The 12634-nt window shown below is 31.3% G+C and overlaps 1 protein-coding gene across 1 annotated transcript in view; it reads right to left on the bottom strand.

Moving 5' to 3' along the window:
- Nucleotides 1–4677: 4677 nt before the first annotated feature.
- The window catches only part of LOC126884960 (uncharacterized), a 31051-nt gene continuing 23094 nt past the window's right edge, over nucleotides 4678–12634 (bottom strand). Inside the window, exons 2-4 of the mRNA XM_050651339.1 lie at nucleotides 5695–5990; nucleotides 5344–5445; nucleotides 4678–5280 (exon numbers count right to left, since the gene is read on the bottom strand). Of these exons, the coding sequence (XP_050507296.1) occupies nucleotides 4678–5280; nucleotides 5344–5445; nucleotides 5695–5990 (1001 nt within the window). The remainder of the gene's footprint in view (nucleotides 5281–5343; nucleotides 5446–5694; nucleotides 5991–12634) is intronic.

Below are 12634 nucleotides of genomic sequence, written 5' to 3'. Positions count from 1 at the left end.
TTCACGTTTAAGTCTACCTTTGCAAATAAGAGGTGGGGGTGAGAACCTTGTTATAAAAAAATGGCTGTAAGCCCGGTTCTGCTAAATCGAATTTTGCAAACTTGATCTTGTTGAAAACAGCTCTTTTTCGACAATGCAAGAGTTATAATTTAAAATCAGCCTAATAAGTAATATGCCAGCTAGGAGGCGTTATTTAATTATTTTCAGAAATCTAATTTTCTTTGGAAAATATTAAATACAAGTATGCATTTTTAATCTTGTATTACAAAATTAGATCAAATTTTAAATTTTAAACCTAAACGTTACTGTCACCAGTAAACGAAGGTAGTGTGCTGTGGAAAAAATAAAGAAAATTTTTCCAGATCTCAACGTATATAATTAATTAAAACAACAATAAGACAAACAACACTATAAAATATAACAAAGAAATAAAAACAACTACTTAGTGTCTAACTCATCTAACAACTACTTAGTGACGAGTTAAATCTTCAAATTATTGCCCATCATTTTTAATTCAAGCATTTAATCTTTCAAGAGTAGATTGAACAGCAGTCTTAATTTCTGCTGTCGAAATGCTTTGAATGGGGTTTCGTATTCTCTGGATCATTTTTTCTCGAGTAGGCCTAGCTGCTAAAACAAGGTCTTTAATCCGTCCCATACCTAAATAAAAGTGAAATACCAAACTGTCCCCACACCAAACAGTTAAATATGGTGATAGTCACCCAACAAACATATAATAGCTGGTCAAGCTAAATACTGAGTACTGCAGCTGATTAGCAGTCGCATAAAAGTGACAAAGGCTGTTTAAGCTATTTTGCTGTTTAATATGTCGAACAAACACTGCTTCAGGTTATTTGTAAGCCCTTTTGCAGCCAATTGACTTAAGCTGAATATTAGACTGGAGAAGCGCTATTTAAGGCACTTTGTATTATAGTATTCAGCATTTCTTATTCAGCTGAATGCTAAGCTGAACTAGCGCTGCTGCAGAATTTTTGTCTACTTTTGATCAACAATGTAAAATAAACTGAACAAGAGGCTGGGGAAGCGCTATTTAGTCAGTTCATAATACATTATTCAACCTTCTCTATTCAGTTATATTCTGGGCTGAAATAGTGCTTGTCCAGAACTTTTGTAAGTACTTTTAATCAGCAACTTTATAAAAGCTGATATAAAGCTGAAAAGGAGCTTTAATTTAATTAAATCGTTCATATTCGTTGCAAAAGGTGTATACTTAAGTTCGATGAAAAATGGCTTCTCCAGCTGATGATTATTAAGTATTATACAATTGCTTATATTTGCTATATAATTTTAATTATTTAGATAAAATATATACACTGTGCTTTACTTAATATTTAAAAAATATGGATAAAAAATCAATTCAAAATTTAAAAAAAATAAAAAAATCTGGCCATTATTACCGAAAATTAAAGGTAAACCGTTCAAATTATGAAGAGTTTTTAAAAAATCTATATGCACCAAGTAGTGTTTCTTCTCATTCAAAAGCTAACGACACAGCATCAGGATCAGGTAATTTTGTTTTAATTTTGTGAGTATATTTTAAATAAAAAATAATTTGTTACATAGGTTCTAAAGAACAGGAGTGTATTTCTAGCACATCAAGTGATCTTGACGATAATCTAATGGAAACCAGTGAAACATCAGATGATGGTGACCAGTTTATTGATGAAGACATTTTTAAAACAGAAGATACTGAAACGCAATTATTGCCTTGTTCAAGTACCGAATTAGGAAATTGGGCAATCCGACATAATATTACACATGCAGCTCTAAAAGATCTCCTACAAATAATCAAGAGACAGTATGATTCTAGTTTATTTATCGATGCTAGAACATTATTAAAAACGCCACAAAATACGAAAAAAAGTTGTAAAGTTATACAGGGTGGAGAATATTGGCATCAAGGTCTTGACGTTTGTCTAACGAACACTTTTAAAAACTTGTCAAAAGACATGTTAATACAGCTCAATGTAAATATAGATGGGTTGCCAATATACAGGGTGTCCCGAAAAGATTAGTCATAAATTATACCACACATTCTGGGGCCAAAAATAGTTCGATTGAACCTAACTTACCTTAGTACAAATGTGTTCATAAAAAAAGTTACAGCCCTTTGAAGTTACAAAATGAAAATCTATTTTTTTCAATATGTATATCGAAAACTATTAGAGATTTTTTATCGAAAATGGACGTGTATCATTCTTATGACAGGAACATCTTAAAACAAAATTATAGTGAAATTTGTCCACCCCATAAAAATTTTATGGGGGTTTTGTTCCCTTTAACCCCCCCCCAAACTTTTGTGTACGTTTCAAATAATTCATTATTGTGGTACCATTAGTTAAACACAACATTTTTAAAACTTTTTTGCCTCTTGGTATTTTTTCGATAAGACAGTTTTTATCGAGATGCGGCTTGTTTTATAATATGTTTACATAAAAATTTTATGGGAGTTTTGTTCCTTTAAACCCCCCAAATGTTTGTGCACGTTACAATTAAGCTATTATTATGGTACCATTAGTTAAACACAGACCTTTTAAAACTTTTTTGCCTCTTAGTCTTTTTTTGATGTCACCTTTTATCGAGATGTGGCTTCTTTTTCAAAATATACCTAAAAATGTAAATTATAAATAAATTTTCAGATTATTAACAGGACTGTATAATCGTACTTAACCATATACAAATATGTGGTGGATTCGACAAATATTCAAAATATCTCAATAAACACTGGCTTATCGAAAAATGACTAAGAGGCAAAAAAGTTTTAAAAACATTGTGTTTAACTAATGGTGCCACAATAATAATTTAATTGGAACGTACACAAAAGTTTGGGGGGGTTTAAGGGAACAAAACTCCCATAAAATTTTAATGGGGTGCACAAATTTCACTTTAATTTTTTTTTAAGATGATGCTGCCATAATAATGCCACATGTTAATTTCCAATAAAAAATGTCTAATAGTTTTCGATATATGAAAAAAAATCGATTTTAATTTTGTAACTTCAAAGGGCTGTAACTTTTTTTGTGTGCACTATTGTATATAGGTAAGTGAGGTTAAATCAACCTATTTTTGAGCCTAGAATCTGTGGTATAATTTATGACCAATCTTTTCGGGACACCCTGTATAAAAGTTCCAAACGTCAGTTTTGGCCAATTTTATGTAGCATATATGAAATGCCTGATATAAAACCTATGATTGTTGGCATTTTCCATGGAAATAACAAGCCTCTAGATATAAATGAATTTTTGGAGCCTTTTGTTGAGGATGTTAAGCGGCTGCAATCAAATGGACTCTGTGTTAATGGGCATATGATTCACATAAAAATTAGATGCTTTATCTGCAATTCACCTGCACGGGCATTTATTAAAGGTATCTGTTTTTTTAATTATTGCTTAAATTGACTAGTTTATTTTACAGGTGTAGTCAATTTCAATGGGATTAATGGATGCCTTAAATGCACTACTGAAGGCGAATATTCTTATCTTTCTCGAACTGTTGTATTTCCTGATATAAAATGTCCTCTTAGAACTGATGCAAAATTCAGAAGTAAACATTATGGTAAGCACCATAAAGGGCAAGAGTCACCAATTTTGAAAATTTCCGAAGTTGACATGGTGCAGGATTTTATAGTAGCAGATGAACTACATCTTTTAGAGCTAGGTGTGATGAAGCGTTGTCTAACAGGATGGAAAGATGGTTCTATGGGTTTCTCAAGTAAGCTATGTGCTCGTGATATTGAGAGGATCTCCAAACATTTAATATCTGTGAAACTTCCATCTGAAATTCATCGTTCCACAAGAGGATTAGATTGCCTGGCATACTGGAAAGGAGTAGAATGGCGCAATTTTCTTAATTATATTGGAATTGTTATTTTAAAAGATGTGTTGAACACTGACGTTTATAAACATTTTTTACTTCTTTTTGTTGCTGTTAGAATATGTTCTTCTGACATGTATGCTGAAAATCGTTCGGTTGCCCAATTAATGTTTGAAAAATATATAGATGATTTTAAGATTATTTATGGCGTACAATTTATTACAAGCAACATTCATAACTTAGAGCATGTGGTTGATGATGTTAATAGATTTGGACAACTTTTTACAATATCTACGTACCCATTTGAGAATACATTATTTCAACTAAAACAATTATTGCGCCAAGGAAATAACAGTTTGAAGCAAATTGTTAATAGAATTGGCGAAAGAAATTTAATATTGAGCAATGATACAAAAAAGACAAGTTTACAGCCAGAAATTAAGAAAAGGGGGAATGTTATCAAGTGCTACATTTATTCTCATAATTTTTGTTTAAGTAATGTTTTCAAAAATTCATGGTTTTTAACAAATGACAATGACATTGTTCAAATGAATTCTGCATCAGAAAAAGGTGGTAAAATATTCATACATGGAAAATCTGTTAAGAAAAAAGAAGATTTCTTTAGTTAAGTATCCCATTCGATCATCAAATTTACACATATATATTTGCAACATTACAAATTTAAATAATATGAAACTTTGTTTGCTAGAGAATGTTGTTTGTAAAATGGTTGTTATAAAATACAATGAAAGTAAAATTGTTTTTATTCCTCTTCTACACACTATTAAAAAATAAACAAAACTTGAATGTAAATTAAAAAGTTTTTTTAATAAAAATGTTCTTTTAGTCCTTGTCTGTATCATTATTATCTTCCTCTTCAACCTCGTCATGTTCTATTATAGCATCTTCACCGTCAGCTTCATATTCTTCCATACCATATTCATCGTTATCTTCATCATATTCTTTTTCTTCATTAAATGATTGCTCATTTTCATTAAAAATTTCATTTTCGCCTGAAATAATAATTTTTATGTTATACATTTTTTTAATATAGGTACCTTTACCTTGTCTTTGAGCAACACCTTTTCTGTTTCCACTTAAACGTTGTTTTTTAACCATTGATTTTTTTCTTCTATGTATTGAAGATTGGCGGATGCCTCCAGTTAAACTACGCTTCTTTGCATTTCTTCTAATTCCAATTATAAATTTTTTCAACAATGCCTTTGAAAAATCTTTATTGGAACTTTGGACTATTGTAAAAAACACTTCTAAAATATTTTTGCAATTTTTAATACAACATTTTTCAGTGTTGCTTCTACTTCCTCCCGTCCACGAACACTGCACCATAAATTTTTTCTCAAAAAAATAATCTACAATACTATAGCAGGTATCCAAACCATTACTAGTATCAGGAATATTACCAATAATTTTTTTAAAATAATTTCTCTAGAAAACAATATCAACATTAAATTTAAAAGATTAAATGAAAACTGAAATAATATAACTTACTACTTTCTTTTCATAATTTGGATCTTTGAGATTTTCCTCTAATTGACTTAACTCCTGTGAGGTTGAAACGGCATGAAATTCAAATTGAATATTGTCATCATCCTAATGATTGTTTTTAAAATTCTGCATTTCTGACAATAATTTGGCATCAAAATCTGATTTAATTGCCGCAACTGCCTTCACCAACATATCTTTTACGCTCTCTGTTATATCATTTTTAAACTGATTAAATGTCATTCAACTTGTTAATAATGTCGTTTTTACTTTGTTCTCCAATCAAAGGCTTATAATTAAGGGTGCAAAAAAAAGTAATTAAAGTAATAATTTTAAATGTTTCCAATAAAAACTTACCTGTTCGATGACATTTAAAAACTGCGCATTTGCAATTGCTTCAGGAGAAATAATTGCCTCATCCGAAAAATTGGTTTCCAAAATTATATTTTCGCTTTCAACAACAGGCTCAGGAGTTTCTTCCGGTATGATTGGTTGAAACGAACAAAATTTTGACGATGATGATGCAAACAAAGTTTCAAAATTTTGTTGACTAGTGACCTTTTTTGTGTTTCTTACTTTATTTTTTTCTTTCATTTCTCCTAAAACCTCGGAATCAGTCGAACCTCCCGACATTTCTAAAAGTTCAGTTTCAGCTGCAATGCGATTTTTATAATAATTTCTTTTGATGCGACATATTATTTTATTCCACGTAATGTCTGGAGTAGAATTGACATCCTTTATCAGATTTTTCACGTTTTTTGGTGGCCAAAATAAAATTTTGTTTTTTATCCACTTCTCTTGTGTGGAACAACAGTTAAGACCGACCTTCCAGCTTCTATCGTTTCAACGATTTTAAAATTGGGTTGTGTAATAAATTAAACTAATTAAAATTTCAAATATTAACTACAATATTACATACATAAGTAGAAAAAAAGAAGTTTTAAATTTCATCCAATGCATAGACAACTCATATTACGTTCTTATAATAATAAAAGTATACTTTTTATTTACCCATTATGTTAATTAGAAGATTTGTAACTTATTAGTAGTTTGTTAATATCGGTCTCCTTATATAAATAAATATATCCCAGGTTTATTCTAATTATTTAAGACCAAAATATTTCATAATAAAATAAGTTTAATACTAAATGTAAAAAATAATTAACCTAACTTTTTTTAAATGTGTAATATTGATAATTATTAATATCCATTTTTACAAACACTTTATATACTTAAAGAATAAATAATAAACAACGTACTTACCTGGATTACAATTATTCATTTTGACTTAAAACTTACGCAAAAATCACTATAAAAATAGGAAAAACAAATAAATTTTGATCTCCGTTTACAGACAAGACAGTATTTTCGCGGTAAATCCCAGGAGTGTTTTGTTCTGCTAATAATCAATCTCAATTCAGTTAAAATTTAGTGAATGTGGCGTTGTTTACTTTTGTAGCAAGTATTCAGAAGTTATTCAACTAAAATTCCGATAATTATTTTCAGCTTTTGTTCGACAAATAAACAGCGCTTCTTCAAATTTATTTCAGCTGTTGTTCAGCTTCCAAAGCTTTTCATTTATACAATAAAATACACATTTTTGGTAAGTGCCAGATTAGCTCAGTGGGATAGGCAGTGATATATGGATCGAGAGGTAGCAGGTTCAAATCGCACAGAAGACACTATAAAATAAAAAAAGTAAGTATTACGATTTTAAATAAAATAATAAAATAAGTGTGAAATTGAAGTTAAAAGAAACCTAATGTCGATAATAAATCGTAATAAATATATAAAAAAAAAATTTTGTTTTATTTATAAAAAGCTGAAGAAGAGTTGAAAAATAGACTGTATAATATCTGCAAAAGCTACTTTTCAGCAAGGAAACAAATTATATAACACGTGAAAATTGGTCAAAAGCAGCTGAACAAAGGCTGAAAGTAAAGCTGTTTAGAAACTGAATAAGTATTTCTTCATTTTGCAGAAGTGGTACAGTAGCAATATGAATAGCCATATAAAAGTTGAAGAAGCGCTTATAAATGCTACTTTATTCAGCTTTAAGCTGATTATCTTCTCCTTTTTCGCCTGTTTAGAAACTGAACAGATGCATAAACAAACTAATCGACTACCTTTGTTCAACATGCAAGCTTCTAAAATTAGCCGATGAAACGTTAAATCAACTTAAAATGTTTGTTGGGCGGATAATTGGACCCTTTCTTTTTGATAATGCTATTATTGGTGAACGCTATCTAATTGTTTTAAGGAATGAATTGCCTGTTCTTCTGGAAGATGTACCGCTAGCAGTTCGTAGCCAGATCATCAGATTTAACTCTTTTAGATTTTTATTTATGGGGGCGGATTAAAGACCTTGTTTTTGCCGCTAGGCCTACTACTCGAGAAAACATGATACAGAGAGTAGAAAACGCCATGCAAAGCATTGCGAGAGCAGAAATTGAGACTGCTGTTCAATATACTCTTAAAGACTAAATACTTTCATCGAAAATTATGGGCCATAATTTGAACATTTAAGTCGTCACTAAGTAGTTGTTTTTATTTCTTTGTTATATTTTATAGTGTTGTTTGTCCAATTGTTGTTTTAATTAATACACGTTGACATCTAAAAAATGTTTCTTTGTTTTTTCCATAGCACACTACCTTTCTTTAACTTCGTTTACCGGTGACAGTAACAGTTATGTTTAAAATTTACACGTTTGTTAAGATATCTCGAGATAGAAAAAAGGTATCGACATACGGTTTTCATATGCGCAGATTTTTATGAAGAATACGATGATCGGATTTCCAGTGCCCTTTCGTTAGGCAAATTTTGTAAAATTTTGATTTTTTAATTTTTGATATTCAATTACGCGCTCTAGCGGTGTATTTAAAAATATTTTTTTCTCAAAGTTGTACTATAAACGGTTCCTGAGATATGGCCGAGAGAAAATCTTATTGGGACACCCAGTTCAGTTATGGTAGGGGAGCCCAAGCGGGGATTTTTGCAGTTACTCGAGCGCGTCAGATGATTTTGCAGTTACCCTGAAAATGTACCTCTACCATATAAATATTGGCTCTTAACACAGGGAAGTTCGTTAAGGGTGGACCGCAAAAAAAATCTATCCTTAAAAATACTCGAAATTGTCAGATTAAGATAAGGTACGTTAAGTACATGTAAAGCAATGTATATTTCAAAAACCTGACGATTTGAGCGGGGCGGAAGGAAATGGGTGAGTCAAAAAGTTTCACAAAAAAAGCGAATATTTCGCGAAATGAACGTCAGGTCCAAAAACTAAAAAATACGTCTTCAATATTTTTCAAAAATATATCGAATGGTACTAAACATGACCCCCCACGGAGAGGGGTGGGGGGTAAATTTTAAATTTTAAATACAAACCCCGCGATATTTCGCAAAATCATATCGAAAAACTGCAAAATACACTTCAAATGTTTTTGAAAATCTATCGAATGGTAACAAACACGACCCCCTACTGAGGTGGGGTGGGGGGCTACTATTAAATCTTAAATGGAACCCCCAAATTTTTATTGCAGATTTGGATTCTTTACGTAAAAATAAGCAACTTTTAGTCGAGATATTTTTTCGGATTATGGATGGATGGCGCTATAATCGGAAAAAACGATTGTTGGAAATGGAAAATTAAAATAAAAAATGGAAAGTTCCCACTTTGGAAAAATGGAAAATTTTACTTAACTTTTTTTGGTTTTAGGACTTAATAACCACAATCCAATAGGCCCCATACTTTGCTATCCTACCATTATAATAAATTTTAGATTAAAAAGATTTCTGAAAGTTAAAAAAGAAAAGTGACAAGAAAAATAGATATCTCACAACTAAAGAACGGCAACTAACAGGTAGACATGTTTAGATTACATTGCTTGTGACAAGAAAACACATGTGTCTTAGCTTTTTTCTTTGTACAGAAGTACAGTGCACACCGCTGACATGTCCTTTCCAATAGTACCTGATAATCCTTCTGCAGGCTAGGGCTATACAGGTCATAAATCAATTTGCTTGAAGCCTTCATACGTTGGAGTAATTTCGAGAGACCAACGCAGAAGAAATTAAGCAAACGTCTTGCTCTTGCCATCATGTTCTTGAGGCTTTGGAGTATATAGGAGTATATAGGAAGGAGGTATAAGGAAGCGCTCCGAAAGAATGGAACGTATAGAACACCGTATTATCTTCACAGCAAGCGCAATCATCACACTTCACCACCTGAAGCAAATATTGGCTCTCTCACACATGCTCGTTATATCACTGCCCAGGCAACCAAACGACGTTTTTATAACGTAGATAACACGTCATAAAAATGACCAATTGACGCGTTTCTATGACGTAGTACCGACGTTGAAAATCACGTGTATTTGTCTCATCGATTTGACGTCATAATTGTGACGATTTTAAAACGTCTAAAAGGTGACGACTTTTATACGTCGGTAAAATCACGTCTTTAATACTTTCAAAAAGTGACCTCTTTCAGATTTTTTAAAATAGGTAGCATAAAAAATAGGTAACATGAAACCTATAGGTCTACGTCCCATGTGTCGATGAAGATATACTACCATTAGTTTGAGATCGCTTGTGCATTAGAAACAATCTAACATTGATTCTGCATGATTGTACCAGCCCTCGCATTATAGAATTTTCACTATTTATATAAGTATACCTACTTACTGTGTCAAAACTGAAAAAACATACAAACTAATAAATAACTTATTAACAAATTACTCGATAACACATAATTAGTTCATTAACAGAAAATAAACATAACCTCAAACAGTTGTCAAGAAGAATACTGCATTAAACTAACTCACTGAGCAAAAACGAATACAAATCTCTTAATTAACACGTTTCTTCAACTAAATATCTAAATGAAAAGTCTTATTTTATCACACGAGCCACAAACCACGTAAACAATAAATGAGAAATTTCTTATGAAAATTATTTAACGAAATTGTTTGGAGTAATATAAATAAGCTCCTCCCAATTTTGTGACGTCAGACTTAAACTGTCTGAAATGAAAACGTTTTTTAAACGTTATTTTAACGTCATTAATCTTACGTATTTAAAATCACCTACAAAAGACGTCTATATGACGTAATTTTCAAACACGTGTATATATTCAACCAAAACTGACGTTTCCTCGACGTTATATGACGTCAGTTGGTTGCCTGGGTGCTGGGAAGGCAAATCCGGAATCGAACTTCACCAGCATTCTGAAAGTTCTTTTTTCAAGGTCATGATCTTTTGTTCTCCCTTGTTCATCCAAATGGGTTACATAAGAATCATGCGGCAGTATGAGTCCAGATAATTTCCGGCTTAAAGGCGCCATTCTTCTCTAGACGAGATTGAACCTGCTTCTTCCAGGTGCATTTGCAAAGATAAATATTGCATCTAGATCATGCCTGACAAAGTTGTGTATGGCATGGGCAATACTTGAAGTATTGATACATGAGCTAAAATATTGAATTTGTTAATAGAATAATCTAATATTTTGACCAACTGTACAACATTTTTTAACAATAAACATACGTTTAATCCCTCGACAACTTTCGGTATAAGAGGAACATCGATTATATAATATGTATGTATGTATATATTCTGAATATTCTATATTGTTAAGATCCAAGAAAAAATTTGTCGCCGTTTCTTAGATTCGTATATATTTATTTTTTTCTGAAACCTTAATTTTATAAAAATCGAGATACATAAATCAAAAAGCCCTGTATTTAGGTATAGGGAACCCTTATAAAAGTACAGCTTATTTTTTAAGGGCAATTCAAAAGTCTTATTAAATATAGGGTGTTCTATAAAAAAATATAACTTTGATATACCACTCTTTTTTGGAGCACCCTGTATAAGTCACATTATTTTTAGATTGTAGTGTTAATGACCCAGTATATTTTGTGAAGAAATTTTTTTTATATATTAAGTCGTTTTTTATAGAGACCGAGGCAAATAAAATGGACCACCTTGTATATATATTATTATATTATATTCCCAGAGTAAATATCATATCCTGATATGTATTACATGGCCTAAAAAATATACTGATTTTTTGAAAGCAAAACTACTGAAGATTTAAAAACTGACCTAGCAATCCTGTTTACGCATGTATTCAATGCCGAAACAACAGAATAACTCACAGGGACACGACTTCACCAATTCATCAGAAAATACTAAAAACCCATAAATAAGGGCGACAGGGTCAGTATTCCTAGTGGACACACATGGTATACATTCAAAAGAAAACACCTTCTTATCTTAAAGCATTTAAGATAATTATTACCATGAAGAGTATCCGATGTGGCTAACATTAACATCCAATAATAAAACTATTTATAGAAATTTGGATGAAAGGAAAGAAAATTAATGTGTTGTTGGGGAGTATTATATTATTAATGAGAACGGGATTTTTTAATCAGTCACACCAATGCCGCTTTCGATTTTTGTACACGTTTGACGAAAAAATAAATACACGTGATATATTACTACACCCCCCTCCCCCCTTGTGACGTTTCGTGATTTTTTATGGACCCCTCCTCCCCTTTCGAGCCTCACGTGATTAATGGATAGCCCCTTACACCATTTTTTTCACTTTTTTATGTTATATTTTTTTCGATAAAATATTTACTTTTTGAGGTATTTGCAAAAATCCGTCTAAAAACGTGTTTTTTGTTGTTGAAAAATGAACATATTTACTCGCAAATAACTTGAAAAGTATTCAAATGTATTGACTTAGTGAAAAAACTTTATAGAACAAAAGTTGTTTAAAATAATTGGTCATTTTATCAAATTTCAGACTTTTTGAACGTTTTGAACGTTTTTTCACATCCGAGAATGGATGAAACTCACATTCATGGCAAAAGCACACATCGGGGCAGTATCACTTTTTTCTCTGACATGTTAGCTATGTTTATACCATATGTCATATCAATCCAAGCGGTACTTTAAAATTCGAAGGTTTTACAATATTTTACCTTGAGTATTATAGTCATATTTATAATTCTTCAGATTGTAAATACCTATGACTTCTAATATTCAGTTTTTTGGTTTATTTCAAGCACCTACCTACTTTCAACAATTTAATTAAAAACATGATCCAAAATGCCATAAGGGGCGCTAAAATCCTGTTTTGCACACAGGCGCCAGTAACCCTTACGTGGGCCCTGACTATACTAATACTAATACATATTAAATTTTTCAATTATAGTTGATAAATTCCAATGTAGAAACGATCAATGAACAAGTTTAGTGTCTGCATATTCCCAATACAGATAAATC

The sequence above is a fragment of the Diabrotica virgifera genome, chromosome 5 (genome assembly GCF_917563875.1).
Source record: "Diabrotica virgifera virgifera chromosome 5, PGI_DIABVI_V3a".
NCBI lineage: Eukaryota > Metazoa > Arthropoda > Insecta > Coleoptera > Chrysomelidae > Diabrotica > Diabrotica virgifera.
The sequence above is the reverse complement of the archived record's forward strand: the minus strand, read 5'-3'. Positions and strand labels throughout refer to the sequence as shown.